Raw genomic sequence first — 16,942 nt, 5'->3', positions numbered from 1 at the left:
ATTTTACAGAACACAGAGGCATCCAGTTGTCCTGGGGTGTCATTCCCAGCCGTGTCCCTGTTAGACCCAGGCTGAGATTGAATCAGCCAGAGCCCTTGGGAACACAGCCGAGTCCTGATCTGGGCCAGAGGAGCGGGCAAGGTGTGTATGGGGCTGGTTAGGATCTTGGTTCCACAGCTGGAGCCTCTGGCGCGAGGAGAGCCCCATCAGCACAGCAGGCAGCGCTGGGCAGCCCCGCAGCCACGGAGAACTTGCACTTGGCTGTGCTCCGTGGCAGGGATGCCCAGTCCCTGCCCGCCCGCCGGGTGCAGCCGTGCACGGCCCCGGCCGCGTTCCTCCTGCCCCGCACCGACCGTCCGTGCTCGGAGCCCGGGCCGCTCCCAGCGGCCTGTGTGTTCCGCGAGGAGCAGGTGCGGGGCCGTGACCAAGGGTGCCACTGTGCTCGACAAGCTCGGCGGTGCCGCGCTGGTGCCGGCGAGGCCACGGTCCCGAGTGCCGCTTCCCTGCGGGTTTGGTTTAGTTCTCAGTGCAGTGTGGGACCCCGAGTGATGTGTTGCCGCAGTGTCCGAGGAGCGTCCCGCGCGGTCCGGGGATGCCGTGTCCTGCCAGCTGGCTGCCTGTGCCCGTGCCGCAGCCGTCACGCTGACTTCTCTCTCGTATATAGTGTTCTGGAGTGTGACAATTCTTGTTCCTGAGGTGCTCGTCCGTTTGGTTTTCTGCTGTGAAGGGTGTCGTGTTCCCTTTCTCCTTTTCCTGGTGCCGTTCCGGGGCGTTGGGGAGGGGTCCTGCGCCAGCCCGACAGGGGAGCGTCCCCGGCGCCCCGGGATTTGTGTATCTTGTGAATTGTGTACAGTCGCTCCCGGCCGGAGCCGGGGCTGGCGGACAGAAGGGTCACCCAGAGGGCTCCGGGCTCGGTGCAGGCGGTATTTATTGCTAAGTTATTGCCGTTATTTATTCTGTACAGTGTCCGCCGCCTTTGTACGCGACAATAAACCGCTTCAACAGCCGCCGCCTGCGCGTCCTTGGGGGGCCGCCCGCCGCCAGGGGGCGCTGCCGCGCGGGGGGCGGTGCCGGAAGCGGCGCGCGGGCGCTCGGACCGGAAGGCGGAAGCGGCGGAGCCGAGCCCGGTGGCGGCGGAGGCGCGGCGGTTCCGGGGCGATGGCGGCGGGCGGCAGCCTGAGCCGCTCCGAGCGGAAAGCGGCGGCGCGCGCCGAGATCCTGCAGCAGGAGGAGCAGCGGGACCGCCGGAGACAGGTACGGTACGGCGCGGCCCGACCCGCTCCACCTCGCCGCTGCGGGCCGCCGTGACCACGCGTGTGCACCGGGCAGGTATCCCGCATCTGGAGGAAGCCGCCGGCGGAGCGGAGCCCCGAGGAGTGCCAGGTGCTGAGTGAGAGCGAGGACATCGTCAGGGAGCTGGAGCGGCGCCGCAAGCGGCGCGAGCGGCTGCGGCGGCGGCAGGAGGAGGTGGGCGGCGGGGTCGCGGCGGGGTCGCGGCGGGGTCGCGGCGGGGTCGCGGCGGGGTCGCGGCGGGGTCGCGGCGGGGTCGCGGCGGGAGCGGGGAAGCCGCGCCGGTGATGGCAGGGAGCGGCCCCGGCCGCGGAAAGGCGCGGCGGAGGCCGCCGGGCTGGCTGCTGCCGAGCTCTGCCGCCGCAGCAGGTGAACGACCGCTGTGGCCCAGTACCGGGAACGCGTCTGCCCTCCGCGGATACCTGCCCGGTGTTCGTCTCCGGTCAGCCGTGCTGCAGGCGCGGGTGGCGGTGCGGACAGGTCTCCCGAGAGGGTGGGCCAGCAGCTTCCGGCCTCCAGGAAGCTTTTTCCCGTGATCCTCCCACGAACAACGCCCACGTCCTTTTCCTTTGGACGTTGTGTTTGTGTTGCTTTTCCTGTTGGGCCAAGCTCATCCTCAGACTCCTGGGGAGATGCTGCTCTTTCTGGCTCGGCGGGGCAGTGTCTGTGATCGTGTGACCCTGCTGCGGCTGTTTTGCAGGTGTGCGATGAGCCAGAGGAGCTGAGGAGGAAGGTGGCTGAGCTGGCGGCGGCGGTGCGCGGCGCCAGGCACCTCGTCATCTACACGGGCGCTGGCATCAGCACGGTGCGTCCGGGGCCGCAGCCCGGCCCTCGGGCCGCGTTGTGCTCCGGAGCGGCTGCCAGGCTGCGTCCCGGGGTCATTCCAGGGGACCCTGCAGCTGCGTTGCCTCCGGCCGCTGCAGGATGCACGGCCTGAGCGAGGGTCACTGGTCTTGCTTCGCTCGGGTCTCTCCAATGACTTGGTGTAAAACCTCGAGCCACTTAGCTCAGGAATGTTACATGTGTTATCAGACATTACTGGAATTTATAAACAGCAGTTTGAGAATTGTTTTGTGGCAGTAGCCTGGGGCAAAGCAGCAGTCTGGTTCTACCTCTTCTAATGCATCATCTGCCACCTTCGTGTGAGCCCTGTCACTCCATTCTCTGCTGAACTGCAGCATGACTCAGGGCAGGGGGCTGAGTGCTCCTGTCACCTGCATGTTTCCCAGAGATGCTGAGTGTGACGTGCCAGAACCAGAGTCTAGGGAAAATAAGAAAAGGCTCAAGAATGGAGGTCTGTGTAGCGAAATGGGAAGTACCAAGGATGAAAAAGAGTTCTGGAGGGATTCCATAATCATAAAATTGGAGAAAGCTAACACTAGAAGTGAAAATAAGAGCTGAAACGTAGATGAGCATATGAGGAGGTTCCCGTGTGTTTAGGGAACAGCTCTGCTGGAAAACTTGGAGTGAATGAAACAGCAGCAGTGGATGGAGGTGTCTGTGGTTGTCCTGGGTGGGCCTGGCTGGGTTGTGTTTGTGCACAAGAGCTGTGACAACCCCGCCCCATCAGGCCTGGTTTTCTCTCCTGCTGACAGGCAGCTTCGATCCCAGACTACAGAGGCCCCAATGGCATTTGGACACTGCTGCAGAAGGGCAGGAGCATCAGGTGAGGAGCCAAATTCCCAGCTGTGTGACAGAAAGCTGATACCAGAAGAGGTTAATGGCAACTCCAGCTTTTTTTTTTTTCCCCTTGCTTCTTGTCAGGGCTGCAGACCTGAGTGAGGCAGAGCCTACACTCACTCATATGAGCATTGCCTGCCTGCACAAGCACAACCTGGTAAGATATTTTTACCTCACCTCACTCATGTTCCTCTGCCTAAAAATGATAAACCCAGCAGGGAATAGTCAGAGAATATTGCCTGACTACATTTTTGGCTCAAGTGGCTGCATATCCGTGTGGGAAAACGTGTCCAAGCCTTCCTCAGTCAGCTGCAGGCTCCAGCTCTGGCAGGTTTCCCCCTGGTGCCTTTTCTTTAACATGTTGTATTTCTGCCTGGTGAGGCTGGGGAACTGGTCACAAATCAGCCAGGCCTAGAAATGTTCTGTTTAGCAGGAGGAGGCTTTCCATTTAGCTTTCACAGAGGTCTGCTCACCCTGCTCTTCCCCTGTGGGTCCTGCTCTGATGTGCAGGCTGTTGGTGCGATCCGGGACACGCGCATCACCTGCCTGGAGGGATACCTGTGAGGTTTGTAGGAGCTCAGCGTTTGTTCCTTCCAGGTGCAGCACGTGGTGTCTCAGAACTGTGACGGGCTGCACCTGCGGAGCGGGTTACCCCGAGCTGCAATATCTGAGCTTCACGGGAACATGTACATAGAGGTGAGTGGCCAGAGCAGGAAAAAGCCAATGTGAAGTGGCCTCACAAGAAGAGAATGTGAACTCTTGATCTGCCACTAGCTCAGAAGGAATTAGTACAAGGGCTTGGCCTGTGTGTGGTTCCTGCCTTCAGACCATCAGGTTTGGGGTGAACTGCTTAGGAAGTACCAAACCCAGCTCTGTAGCTCTTCCTCTGTACATACTGGAACCTTTTGCTTCTGACGTCTCTTCCTCAGCCCTTCTCTGAAATCCCTCCCAGCACGTAGCCAAAGGCTGCCTGTGGCTCCTGTGGCTGGTTTTCAGAAAAACCTTGAGGTTTTCCAAGTTAGCATCTGATCCCTGATGCTTCTGTCTACACCTTCTGTGTTGTCCCCAGAAATGCTTTTCTTCCAAGAGAAGAGGCTCGCTCCTGGCCTCTGGTGGGTGGGATGCTGAGGATGTGACGGGGTTTCTGCTTTTGTCCTGCACCAGGTCTGCACTTCCTGCACACCCAACAGAGAGTACGTGCGAGTGTTTGATGTGACGGAGCGCACGGCCCTGCACAGGCACCACACGGGCAGGATGTGCCACAAGTGTGGGGCACAGTTGAGAGATACAATCGTCCACTTTGGGGAGAAGGGGACATTGAGACAGCCCCTGAACTGGGAAGCAGCAACAGAAGCTGCAAGCAAAGCAGATGTGATTCTTTGTCTGGGTTCCAGCTTAAAGGTAACTTTAGAGACTCGGTGAAGATTGTTAGCAGCATTCCCTCTTGGTGATACACCTTGGTGCTGAGCAGTCTCCTCCCAAACAGACAACTGTAAACTCTGGTGTCAGGATTCGCCCAACATCTGTGATAGTCTCTCTTCCTCCCTCTTTCCCCTCCTGGTAATACATTCCTTTTCCTCTCGCTGATACGGTTCACGGCTGCGTGTGCCTGTGGCTGTGCTGATCCTCTGTGCTTTGTGGCAGGTTTTGAAAAAATACCCGCGGCTCTGGTGCATGAGCAAGCCCCCCACGCGCCGGCCCAAGCTGTATATTGTGAACCTGCAGGTGAGATAAAAGCCCTCGGCGCTGGCTTGGCCAGGCGTGAGCCAAGGGGCTGCGGACGTGCGGGGCCGAGCCCCCGCTGCCGCCGCGGGGAGCCGCCTGCAGCCGGCTCTGCTCTCGCTCGCAGTGGACCCCGAAGGACGACCTGGCCGCCCTGAAGCTGCACGGCCGCTGCGACGACGTGATGCGGCTGCTGATGGCGGAGCTGGGGCTGGAAGTCCCGCGCTACGACCGGTGAGCGGCCCGGGCCGCGTGCGGTGGGAGCCCCGGGCCCGGGGCCGCCTCCAGCGCCCACCGCCGCCCTCTCCTTCCTTCCGCAGGGCCCGGGACCCCATCTTCGCGCTGGCCGAGCCGCTGCGCCCCGGGGAGGAGGGCACGCACTCGCGGAAACCCGTGGCGCCGCCCCGGGAGCGGGAGGAGCCCCGGGAGCAGGAGCAGCCCCGGGAGCGGGCGGAGGCGGCGGTCGGGCGGCCCGGGGGGTGGCTCGGCCGCGGCTGCGCCAAGGGCGCCCGGCGCAGGAAGAGCCGCTGAGCGCGGGGCGGGGCGGGGCGGCGCCGCCGGTGACAGCGCGGCCATGCTGCGCAACGGGGCGGCGGGCGGCGGCGGGGCCGCGGCGGGCGGCGGCGGCCAGCGGCCCGTGCGCGTCTGGTGCGATGGATGGTGAGTGGGGCGGGCGCGGGGCCGGGTGATGTCGTGGCGCCGCAGAAATAAACCGTGTTGGCTACGCCGGTGCCTCCGCCTCCTCTGTCACCGCGGCGGGACGGGCCCGGCCCGCGGCACAGCGGCGCTCTCCGCGCAGGGCTGCCCCGGGGCGCCGGGCGAGCGGGAGCCGGCGGAGCTGGTCACGAACCGCTCCGGAGCCGGGAGCGCCCCTGGGCTCGGCCGCTTAACGGGCGTCCCCCGGGCTGCAGCCACCACCTGCCGGGCAGGTGCGCGGAGGGACCGGCCCCCGTAGCACCGGGGCCGGCTCGCTGCGGTGGGAGGCAGCGCCGCTGCGGGCCCGGTGACCGGGCTGTACCGGCGCAGCTCTGCCCGGCAGCACAGAGACCTTCAGCCCCGAAGCCCGGGGCAGATTGCCCGCAGCTTGCAAGGGAGCGCGTCCCGGTGTGCCCGGGCTGACCCGGCCCTTCTCTTTGCAGCTATGACATGGTGCACTATGGCCACTCGAACCAGCTGCGCCAGGCGCGGGCCATGGGCGATTACCTGATCGTTGGGGTCCACACGGATGGTAAGAGGTTTTACCAGGATTCATCTCGTGCAGCCCCCCAAATCGCCCAGCAGCATTAGCCCCAGCAGAACCAAGAGTTCCGGGTAGGGTCAGGCTTCATCCTGCATCTGCTCCGGGATCAGTAGCTTCCAAGAGAAGGATGTCCCCTCTCTGGGAGTGGAGGTACCCCTGTCACACTTTTGGACTGAGGGTTAGGTGGGTCAGATCTTGCAGGCTCCGAGGGTTAATCTGCATTCTGTGCTATAAAAACAGTTGAAACAGCTGAAAATCAGACTGCTTTTGCTGGTAGGAGGTGCAGAATTTAGGTTTCAAAACAAGTTACCTTGTGGAGAAGACTCATCTCAAGGCCATCTGGAAGTTAAGTGTCAGAAGCAAGTTCTGGCATGTGAAGATGTATTTTAAATGGGTTTATGAATGCAGAATTTCCAGTATGAACCAGGTGTAGTATAAAGTTACTGTTTAAGAGGGAAATTTCTCCTAGGGGGATGCTGGGAGGCCCAGCTCATCCCCTCAGGAAGAAGTATCTGGGTACAGGGAAGCACTGAGACCTTTTGCCCTCTGAGTGAATTCTAGGGCCCTTGTTGAATATTTAGGAAATGCAACTGAATCAAAATATTTTCTGGTCTATCCTTTGCTACCACGGACTAATCCAAATCTCAGGATAAGCCTGCAGTGAAGTTCACCTGCCCATGAAATGAGTGAGGCAGTGACTGAGAGACACTGTAGCTGCAGGACATGCTTCTAACTGGAATTTTGTTTCTCTCCCAGAGGAGATTGCCAAGCACAAGGGTCCCCCCGTCTTTACACAGGAGGAGAGGTACAAAATGGTGCAGGCCATCAAGTGGGTGGATGAGATTGCTCCTGGAGCTCCGTATGTCACCACGCTGGAAACCCTGGACAAGTACAGCTGTGACTTCTGCGTGCACGGGGGTGAGTGGTGTTTGAGGCAGTGGCTGTGCTAAGGTGGGCCCTTGGGGCTGTGTGCTCCAGGTGCTCTGCTGCAACCCCAGCAGTGTCCCGGGGGCTGCAGGGCTCAGGGGCTCCTGCTGAGTGAGAGCTCTGCCTTCCCAACACCTGCACTGGGCAGCACAGCCGCTTCTGGTCTTGTGCTCTGGAGAACACATCAGTGTGCTCAAAATCCTGAGAATGGCCAGGGCCCTTGGTTTTAACTTACAAAGGTGAAATGTGTCATTTAAAATTATCCTGAGGTTGCCCTTAGCACCAGCAGAAATTTGTGCAAAGGGGAAAGCCATTTACAAAACTTAAGTGTGAAAAACACTATTGAAAAGGAAAGCATGCAGAAATACAACCATGTTTATTTCTACTTATCCTGGGACAAGGTTAGATCTGAAAAGCTTCTCTCTTTATCCAGCTGATAAGCTGTTCAGTGGCTCAGCTGACTGTGTGGCCAGAGACCTAGTTCTTAGTGTGAACACTTTTTGGTGTACAGTTGCTGAAGAGAACCTGTGTTCTGAGGAAATGTTCTTGCTCTGGGACTCTGTCCCTTCCTGGGCTGCTGCCAATGCTCATTAAGCCTCAGCCCTTCTTCCCTGCCCCTCTGAAGCAATTTTGTTACTTTGACCAGGAGCAGTCTTTGCACTCATTTCATGTATCTCTCATCTGATCCCAGCCACTTGCTGTTGATAAGCCCAGTATTTCACAAAGTGTAAATAAATCCTTAATCTTTAGAAGATAAATATTCTTTTTTCACGTGGATGGAGTGGTTATCAAATTCCTTGTTAACTTCATTGCCTGCCCTGAACGTGTTTGGTGTACGTGATCCCTTACAGGGCTTGGTGAGGGGTCATGACAGCAGAGGAGAGCCTGTGGCCCCTGCTCCAGCTGCTTGCATTCGCCCCCTCTGCCACTTGCTGACCTGTCTGAATCATTCCCTGCTTCTCCTGAGCAACAGGCAGTTTTGCCAGGTTGTGGCAAAAGCTGATTTTGGAAATAGCTGAGCTCACCTGAGAAGGTGACAGCAGCGCTGCTGTTTGTGCCTCTCCTGGCATGCCAAGTTGTGCTGGCAGTGTGTGCCCTCCTGTGCCTGTGCTCTGAGGGAGGGTGTGGGGTTTTAGGAGAACTGAGCAGGACTGAGACACTCCACTGTGTAGGCACACTCACGGGCTGCCCTCTGACTGTTTTGGCAAAGGGAAACCAGCTTAGCTTTGGCTTGTGAAGGCTTTGTACCATCACCAAAAGTGTGTGAGAGGTGTTTCTGCAGAGGGAGCTGTGAGCCGTGTGCCAGAGATGAACCGAGACAGCCTCTGTAGAAGGGTCGCTGGGTGTCACTGTGGGAGTGCAGTCACTGAGAGGAAGAACTTGCCATTGGATGAACCCTTTCACTGACTGAAAACCTGCAACATGACCCAAGGGTTAAACCAGTCCCAGAAGAGCTAAAAGGTTCTTTCTTAACATTAATACAGATAGTGCTTGTTTACTGTCATTCAGACAATAATCAGCTGTGCCTGCTGCTGCAGGGCACCCAGCAGTGCACCAGATGGGTAATGGTGTTTAGTGTCTGGGAATATCCTTGTCTCCACACACAGTAGTCTTAGAAACCCCTGACATTTTTGTGGGGCACAGGACATGTCCTCTGGGTATGCACATGGATTTGGATTGCAGAGTTCCAGTCTGGCTCTAGGTGTCTGGGACCTGCACAGGTGCTGCTTTTGTGCAGGAGAGCTTGGGTACAGTTCTGAGGCTTTTCTCTCTCTGCAGATGACATCACCCTAACTATCGATGGCAAGGACACCTATGAGGAAGTAAAGACAGCAGGGCGATACAGGTAACCTCTTGCTGCTTACCTGTTTATCTGGTTTTGGGCAGAGTTTCTGGGACTTTGTGCCTTGAAGGGAAGTCAGATGAAACATACCAGTCTTCAGGTCACACCTGAATTTGGCTGTATGTGTGTCAGAGCTTCAGTTGCTCCCAGCATTTTGGCTGCAGGGAAGTGGGGCAGACATTCCTCCCCAGTGGGGCTGTCTGGTTCCTGGCAGATGCTGGTTCTGGTTTTAAAGCCTCACCAAGAGCTGGCTCTGTTGGGAAGCCTGAGGGAAGCGTTCACACGAGCAGGTGCTGTGGTGTGAGGATGATGCAGAGGCTCAGCAAATAAATGCTGTTCTTGAGAAGGAAGGCTTCCTTAGGACAGCCCCTGGTCACAGGGTCAGGTGTCACGGGCGTCCCTGTGGCAGTGGTGGGAAGACAGAGCCCTGGCTCCTGTGGCTTCTGCTTCATCCTGTGCTTGTCTCCCGCAGGGAATGCAAACGCACTCAAGGTGTGTCCACCACTGACCTTGTTGGCCGCATGCTGCTCATGACTAAGGCTCACCACAGCAACATAGTGAGTCAGAGGGCTTTGGGTGGGAGGTGGAGTCCAGGGCACGTTCAGCTCTTCCCCTCTGCTGCCCCAAACGGAGTGAGCGGAGGAGCAGAGCTCCTGGGCCTCCAGGTGCACGGAGAACGGGCAGTGGCAGCAAAACAACCTGCTCATGTTTGCTTCAACGTGTCTGAGATCACAGTGTGGTGGGACAGACTCTGATGCCTCATGATCCGTGTGGGCCTCAGGAACGTTAGGGGAACTGCAGGCAAGCCCGTGACTTCTCAGTGCAGGCACATTGATCTGTCAGCCAGGTGCTGCCAGAGTTAGAAACTCCTCTCCCTTCCCACTGAGCTTCATGCTTCTGCCTTCTGTTGTCTCTAGTCTGATCAGACCTTTCTTGTGTCTCCTCAGCTCACTCTCTGGCTGGGAGCTAACCTAACCAGGGAAAAGTAAAGTCAGTGTTTGTTTGTCAGGTAATGAGTTGAATTTACTGAGTAATGAAGGAATCTGTGAATAGAATCACCTGGATAACTGCAGAAACAAGTGACCCACAGGCAAATTGAGGGACAGAGGGAGATGTTTTGGTGTGCTGAGCTGTTAAATTGGCTTAGCTGTAGTACATGAGTTGACACTGAGATCTGCCTGGTGCTGCTGGCTGCTGCAGATACCTAAGCCTGCCTCTTGTGAGGGTCTTTGGCAGGAAAAGGGATGCTGTCCTGTCAGGGGCTTGCTGGGCTGAGGGAGGATGCAGCTGTGCAGCACTCTTGGGGCTGCAAGTTGGGCAAGAACCACCTTTGCTGGTGGTGCCAAGCTGGGATCAGATAAGCACACATTTCCTCTGACTCATGCTGGGACAGGACTCTGGTTTAGCTATTAACCGGTTTGTCAGCATTCAGTGCCCCGGATCCCTGATGTGCGTTTTGAGCTTGGCCTTCCCAGCACTTCCCACACACAAGCATATCTTGGTTGGATGAGCTGTGCAAGTGCTTAAACATTTTGACTCTTTATCTCCCTTCAGGATGAGGACCTAGACTATCGGAAGCACACTGACAACTTTGGGAAGGTAATGTGAGTTCTGGTCGTGGACGTCTGGTTGTTGTCCTGCCTGAGAAGGATTCCCAGTGTGCTTTCTGGCCTGTTGCAGGCTTGTTTGTCCTCCCACATGTAGCAGTAATGTCTCAGTGAGCGTCTGCTGTCCCCATGTGGCAGCGCCTGCAGTGGGTGTGATGGGCAGGTGTGGCACAGGGCAGCTCATGAGCTGTCCTTCCGTGGGACCGAGGGCTGCTGTCCCCGTGAGCCTGTGCTGGGCTCCTTCCTTGCTTGTAAATTCCTTCCTGCCACTTCCCTTGGGACCCAAGTGCCCGTGGTTCCAGCCTGGGGACAGCCTCTGTGGAGGCTCCTCTCAGTGCTGTGTTGTTTTGAAGGTGTTGTATGAGGTTTGGGAGGTGTGGACACGGCGGGTGCGTGGCCACACTGGTGCAGAGCTCGAGGGCAGCGCAGCCCTCTCGGAGTTCCAGTGCCAGGTCCAGCCTGCGGCTCCCACTGCTCCTAAGGAGCCAGCCCTGTTTATTTCCTTGGCAGCTGGATCGTCCTTGCTTAATGAGCTGCACCAGCAGCTTGAGCAAGTCTTTTTTTACTCATAGGGGATTTACTGACCTGTCTGAATCATTCTTAGTTCCCCACTATTTTTGTGGGTTTTGAGTAGGTGTTTTGGGGCATATTGCTCTAGCATGGCTGTTTTCTGGGGCTTGGGTCTGGATAGAATGGATCAGGGCACTGGGTACCCTACGTGACCCTGACAGCTGAGCTGTCTGCGTGCTGCCCTTTGCAGGGCCTGCTCTGGCCTCAGCTGCAGTGTCTGTGTCCTGCCAAGTCCCGTGGAGCAGCTCTGGGTGGCAGAGCAGGTGACTTGGTGGCTGTTTGCACAGCTACCACGTGGTGGGGACCGAGCTCTGTCCTCAGAGCTGAGGGGCAGACAGGTGCCCTGAGGCTTGGCAGAGCGTAGGTTGGTCGCGTGTTGTCTCCCAAGCACGTCTTGCTTCTCATGGAAATTCAAACCTGCCCTGTTGTCTTCCTCCTTCCTGAGCTTTCCTCTTGGCATCTCCTGAGCTGTCTGCTGAGGTGATGATTTAGACAGGGCACAAAGGGCTTTTGCGAAATTATCTAAACACTTGATGCCAGGAATGTAGAAAGTCCAAGGTGCTGGGAGTTGTTACAGTCGCCAGCAAATTCAGATGAGCAGATTGCCCAGCAGTGTGCTCTGTGTTGTCCACACCCCCTCACAGAGCCTGAGAAGAAGCTGTGTCTGGTGTATGTTTCCACAGGGGCCCAAAGGTCACAGTCCCTGGACTGGCGTCTCGCAGTTCCTGCAGACATCCCAGAAGATTATCCAGTTTGCATCGGGGAAGGAGCCGCAGCCGGGAGACACCATCATCTACGTGGCTGGAGCCTTCGACCTGTTCCGTATCCTTGACTCTCTCTGCTTGCACCAGTGGTCTTTGTCTGATGTTCTCATGTTGAGAGGCACCACACTGAATATTTGCCTCATTTTTTTTTCCTTTTCTGTAGCTGCACAGGAGGGAGGAGTCAGGGATGAGTTCTTCCTGGCAGTTTCTTAGTCACAGGATGCTGAGAAAGAAGCTACAGCTCCTCTGTGGAGCAGTCTGTGGCTGTTGGATTTCAGGAAGACAGATGGATACTCTCAACACTCTAATGATTGTGGTGAAGACTGGCTGCCATAGCATCTGGAGCTGAGACGCTGTTCCTGGGGCAGGCTTTGAGGCTTTGTGCCAGAACATCTGGAACAAGTAGAAATTCTGGATAGAGGCAAAGCTGAGTCCATGTAAGGTGGAGCCGAAAAAGTCTCTGGCTTTTGCCCAGAACCAGTGGAACCTGAAGAGGGAGGCAGCAGCTGTTCTTGGAAATAGGCAATAAGTAGTGCAAGAATAAAATCCTAGGGGTTCCCGTCTCCCACTGTCATTTTTGAGTGACTCTGTTTCTGTCTTCCTTCCTCTGTTTTCCATTTGAGCTTCAATTCCTTAAGCAGCTCTGCAGATGTTGGTCACGTGGATTTCCTGGAGAAGGTTCACCAGCTGGCAGAGAAACCCTATATCATTGCTGGGCTGCATTTTGATCAGGTCCGTGTAGAACCTGTCCAAAGGCAGAGCTTTGGGCCTGTTCTCTGAACCAGGCAGGCTGTGCTCCGGGAGACAGGACAGGGATGTATTGACCAATACAGGGATGTCATTTTGGGAGAGGGCAAGAGGGAAAGGCGTTGCTGTGTCTCTCTTCTGACTGTGCCTGGTGCTTTGCCGTAGGAGGTGAATCGCTACAAAGGGAAGAACTATCCCATCATGAACATCCATGAGCGAACCCTCAGCGTCCTGGCCTGCAGGGTGAGTGGGTGTCTCTGAGCTCCTCCAGAACTGCCCAGAGCCTGGTGGTGTTCACTTGTGCTCAGTGATCTTGCGTGAGTTCCTTGGTGTGGCCTGAGAAGACAGACAAGATGAATCATTGAGGCTGCCAGAGGTGCTGATAAACTCTTGGGAGGCTCTGCTAGGCTCTTGTGCCATCCTGGCTGTTCCAAGCTGCTCTGCTGGCAGTGACAGGGCTGGATGCCACGTAGGGAGCTGTGTGGCTCTGTGTAGTCAGACATGTGCCACTAGAAAACTTTGCTCCCTGCAGCAGGGGAGAAAATGCCTGGGACAAAATCCTAGGGAGCCCCAGAAATGTGTGCCTGGAGCAGTTAACTTTTGGATTTGCTCTATAGGCACAGAAAGGACATTCTGTAGAGGAACAAAAAGCTGTTGTGTGACAAGCAGTTGCTGCTGAACCCACTTCTCTGTTCCCTTATTTGAACTTTTGACTCTATAGCCAGGTGACCTGCTCAGGTCTCTTTAAGAAGCAGCTGGCTTCTGGCTTGGGATTGGGTTTTGGGTTTTTGTTTGATGGTTTTTTTTTCAAATCTGGACTCTTCCTGGTTCCTTTTTCAGTATGTCTCAGAGGTGGTGATTGGAGCTCCCTATGCCGTCACTGCTGATCTGTTGGATCACTTCAGGGTGAGTCCTTGCACACGGATGGGCACGAAGATGCTGCTGGGTGATGTGTGGGGAGCTAAAGTGGTGCAGGACAACACAGAGGTGCAAGGAGGGAGTGTCCTGCTCAGACTGGGACTGCCAGGCTGGTGCAGGAGGGTGGCTTTGCTGGTCTCCAGGCTGTGCTCAGTGGGATTAGTGGCAGGAAATGTCCCAGTCATCTTTTGGATCTTGTCAGTGACTTTTGTGTCCTTCTTCAGGTAACACTTGTTTGTCACGGGATGACTGAGGTGGTGCCGGACAAGGATGGTTCTGATCCCTATGAGGTAAAGTGCCAGTTGCTTTGTCAGCATGTGCCAGACAGAGCCTGGCCCTGAGAAGGGGTATTGCAGAGGAGGCTTTGCCAGGCGATGCAGCTTTTCATCCACCCCTGAGGGCAGCTACGTGGAGCAGTCAGTAAATCATTCCCAGCAGCTCCACTCTTCCAAGCACGGTTTTGCTCTGCCTGTTTGTGATGCCTTCATGGCAGAGTGAGAAATCCTGTGTGCTTTGCTCTCTGTCCTGGGCAGCTCCCGTGTATGTGGAGCTTTGCTTTCAGCGAGTGTTTGTTCTGCCTCCGAGGAGATGACTGAGCATCCTGCCCGTCACCCTGGCACGGCTCAGCTCAGCTGTCACTCTGAGCTGCACACCCAGGTCCCACGTGCTTTCACAGCCCAGCGCTGTGTCTGTTTGCAGGAGCCGAAGCAACGCGGCATTTTCCAGCTGGTGGACAGTGGCAGCAATCTCACCACTGATCTAATTGTGCAAAGAATCATCAAGAACAGGTTGGGTTTCTTTGTCTCCCAGTTCTGTCACATACTGTTCCATCCAGAGTGTCTGGGGACTGATGAATGGGACCAAACAGAGAAAGGTGTTACCTGAAGGCAGAGTCAGCAAACTTGGCTTCCTCTTTCATGGCTTGGGCAGACTGTAAATGTGATTGTACCAGTCAGTACAGGGAAAGGAGCAGCTGAACTCTGCTGTGTCAGAACGTGCTGCACGGCACATTTATTGATTCTTCTCCTTTAATGATAAATTTCCTTTGCTGTATCCTGGGGGAGAGAGCATGCTTCTTTCAGAGCTTTGGTCTTTAGGCCTGAGTCCTTCACTTGCAGCACCTTGGCTCACATCAGTGATAAATTTGATTTTGGTGTTACGACACCCAGGACAGCCCAGTAATGGAATAGCAGCTTCTTCCACAGAGGGGGAAAGAAGTCGTGTGTGACCAGTGTGGGAGCCCAGGACTGCAGAGTGCTGGCAACAGCCATGGGAAACTCTGGGAGAGGCGCTGGGGGTCCGGGGGGTTTCTGAAGTGCTCTCAGAACTGAGCAGCATAGAAGGCAGCGCTCTCCCACGCCAGGTGCTTTTGTCTACAAGCAGTATGGATGGATGAGAATCTTACAGCATTGTGTGATAATTGCAGGCTGGAGTTTGAAGCTCGCAACCAGAAGAAAGAAGCAAAAGAGCTGGCTGTGCTGGAGGCCATGAGGAGGCTGGAGGGGGAGAAGCACTAGGCTGCAGAGTGGGGATGTGTGAGCCACAGAGTGCTGCAATTCACCCTCTGGTAGAGCAACTGCTCTTCAGGAAAGGACCCCTGAAGGGGGGCAGCACTGCTGGCACGCAGGATGTGCTGTCCTACCCTCTGCTGTCCTAGCTCCTCCTGCACTAATTATGCAGACATAATGAGTTGGGATTCCGTTGCCTAGTTTTATCTCCGTTAATCAGTCCCTGTCCCTTTTCCCAGGAGGAGATTTGACAAAACAAAAAGGTTTTAATTATAACTAATGTTTTAACATGTTGATGTGCTTTTACCTTCTGCCATTTCTGGCTCTTAGTAGGAGGGAAGTGGAGGAGCTGCCCATGCCCCCTTGCCCTGCCAGGCTCTGCATTCCAGAGCAGCCCCTTGGGCAGTGGTGTGGGTGGCTGGACAGTCAGTGAGAGCAGCCTCGGGGACAAGACAGGCCTCACGTGGTTCCTCCTGCAGCTTTTCCTCAGGAACAAGGGGCTGCCAGAGGTGGTGCTGGCCTCTGGGGTTCACTGTGCTGCCTCTTGTCAGCTCCTGCCCCTGCACACACCCAGAGCTACTCTGGGTTGAGCTGGATAAAGGCAAATCCTTTGCTGCCCCAGTGACAGGCTGCAGGTGGCAGCTGCTGAAGGGGCAGGTGATGCTGGGTCCAGGCGTTTCTCCACACGAGGCATAGGGGTCCTGGGGCCTATCCCAAAGGCTCTCCCATTTGCAAGGCAGCAGGACCCGATGCCTTGTGTGGACTGCTCAGAGCCCCACCTGCTGCTGCTGCTGCCAGAGCCCACCTTGTGCCTGAAGGATCACCTGAGGGCAGGGCCGGGCCAGGTGAAGTTTTAGGGTGGTTTTCTGATTGCTGACATGCAGCATGCCTGCCTCTAAGGGGAGGTGCAGGGCTGGGAGAATGGGTCCTGAGCTGTGAGCCCTTTTTGCCTCTTACATTCCAGGATACTGTGGTGGGTATCCTGAGCAGCTCACTGCACTGTGCCAGATGGTCCTTCCAGGCTGTGTCTGGTGTCCTCTCTCTTGTAAACTTTTGTTGCTGATCATTAATAAAATGTTGAAGAGTTGTGCATTAGTCTTTCTGGGGCTCGAAGCCAGGTAGCAGGAAGGGGGCGTAGGGAGCAGGTGCTGACACCCCGGTGCCCTCACGCTGCAGCCCTGCAGCTCCGTGGCACAGCGGCTCCACTCAGCCCTGCTGGCCCTTCCTGGGCTCTGCCAGCTGCACAAATCCCCCTCTGCAGCGTGTGGCTCCTTCCCACGGGCGCTGCAGAGCAAACAGGGCCGGGCAGAGGCTGTGCCGGGTCTCCTGCAGCACAGGGGGAGCAGGGCCGTTCTGTCTGGGGCAGACAGGGCCAGGAACCCTGTGCCTACAGTCACCTGCTCTCCTGCACAGCCCCTTGGCCCCTGCTGTCCCTGCATTGTGCCCTGCAGCTCCTCAAGCCTAAGGGATTTTGTTCTGCTGGGTATCTGAGCAGCCTCAGCACCACAGGAGGGAGCGGAGGGCTCAGCAGCCCAGAGCTCCCCAGATCTGGGTGGGCTCCCCCTCCCCAGCAAGGACAGACACGACAGAGCCATCTCGGGCGAGTTTATTGTCAGCCCGGAGCCACCAGCAGCGGCTCAGCACGCCTTGGGCTCCAAGGAGAGAGTCGAGCGTGCCTCACACCCGAGAGGTCCCGGCAGCGCCACGGCCACGTGTGTCACGCACAGCGCCGCGGGGCTGTGCCTGCCGCCGAGGCGGCTGCCCTGCTCCGGCCGTGCTGCAGAGCCCCGCGGGGCTGAGGGGGCTCCGAACCGCGGCGGGGGCACGAACCGTGCCCCGCGTCCCGGCCCGAGCCCCTGCGGCGGCCCCGGTACTCACCGCGGCGCGGAGCCCCGAGGCGAGTGGGCCGAGCTGGGCAGCAGCACGGCGGGACCGGGCTCGGCGGCGGGCGGCACAGGTCGGAGAGCAGCCCCGAGGTTCTGCCCACCGAGCGGCGGCGGGGCCGGGCCGTCGGCGGCTGCGAGGGCTCGGCGGGGCGGCCCAGGACGAGCGGCCCCGGTCAGCGAGCAGCGAGCACGGTGCCGGAGCACCCGGGGCCGCCGCCTTTACAGCCGGGCGGGGGTCCC

General features: G+C 57.3%; 1 protein-coding gene across 5 annotated transcripts; it reads left to right on the top strand.

The window, feature by feature from the left end:
• The first annotated feature begins 553 nt into the window (after window positions 1–553).
• On the top strand, window positions 554–15,903 carry LOC128816617 (ethanolamine-phosphate cytidylyltransferase-like). Of its 5 annotated transcripts, XM_053994377.1 has the most exons (21): window positions 554–1,254; window positions 1,330–1,467; window positions 1,991–2,095; window positions 2,886–2,956; window positions 3,055–3,127; window positions 3,568–3,666; window positions 4,135–4,371; window positions 4,615–4,695; window positions 4,820–4,926; window positions 5,832–5,920; window positions 6,689–6,850; window positions 8,639–8,705; window positions 9,175–9,259; window positions 10,257–10,301; window positions 11,563–11,701; window positions 12,293–12,375; window positions 12,556–12,633; window positions 13,231–13,296; window positions 13,533–13,598; window positions 14,008–14,096; window positions 14,735–15,903. In XM_053994377.1, exons 1-21 carry the CDS (start codon window positions 1,159–1,161, stop codon window positions 14,823–14,825), a joined length of 2,067 nt encoding a protein of 688 aa, XP_053850352.1. In that variant the 5' UTR covers window positions 554–1,158; the 3' UTR covers window positions 14,826–15,903. The 5 variants fall into 5 exon arrangements, with proteins under 5 accessions (XP_053850352.1, XP_053850354.1, XP_053850353.1 ...); XM_053994379.1 differs by lacking the exon at window positions 4,135–4,371; XM_053994378.1 differs by lacking the exon at window positions 10,257–10,301.
• Window positions 15,904–16,942: the final 1,039 nt, after the last annotated feature.

Source organism: Vidua macroura, chromosome 19 (genome assembly GCF_024509145.1).
Source record: "Vidua macroura isolate BioBank_ID:100142 chromosome 19, ASM2450914v1, whole genome shotgun sequence".
Lineage (NCBI taxonomy): Eukaryota > Metazoa > Chordata > Aves > Passeriformes > Viduidae > Vidua > Vidua macroura.
The sequence above is the reverse complement of the archived record's forward strand: the minus strand, read 5'-3'. Positions and strand labels throughout refer to the sequence as shown.

Coding starts and splice junctions, on each gene's coding strand:
- LOC128816617 (XM_053994377.1), top strand. CDS start 1,159: ATGGCGGCGGGCGGCAGCCTGAGCCGCTCCGAGCGGAAAGCGGCGGCG. Junction 1,468..1,990: donor TGCGGCGGCGGCAGGAGGAG/GTGGGCGGCGGG, acceptor GCTGTTTTGCAG/GTGTGCGATGAGCCAGAGGA. Junction 4,696..4,819: donor TGTATATTGTGAACCTGCAG/GTGAGATAAAAG, acceptor TCTCGCTCGCAG/TGGACCCCGAAGGACGACCT.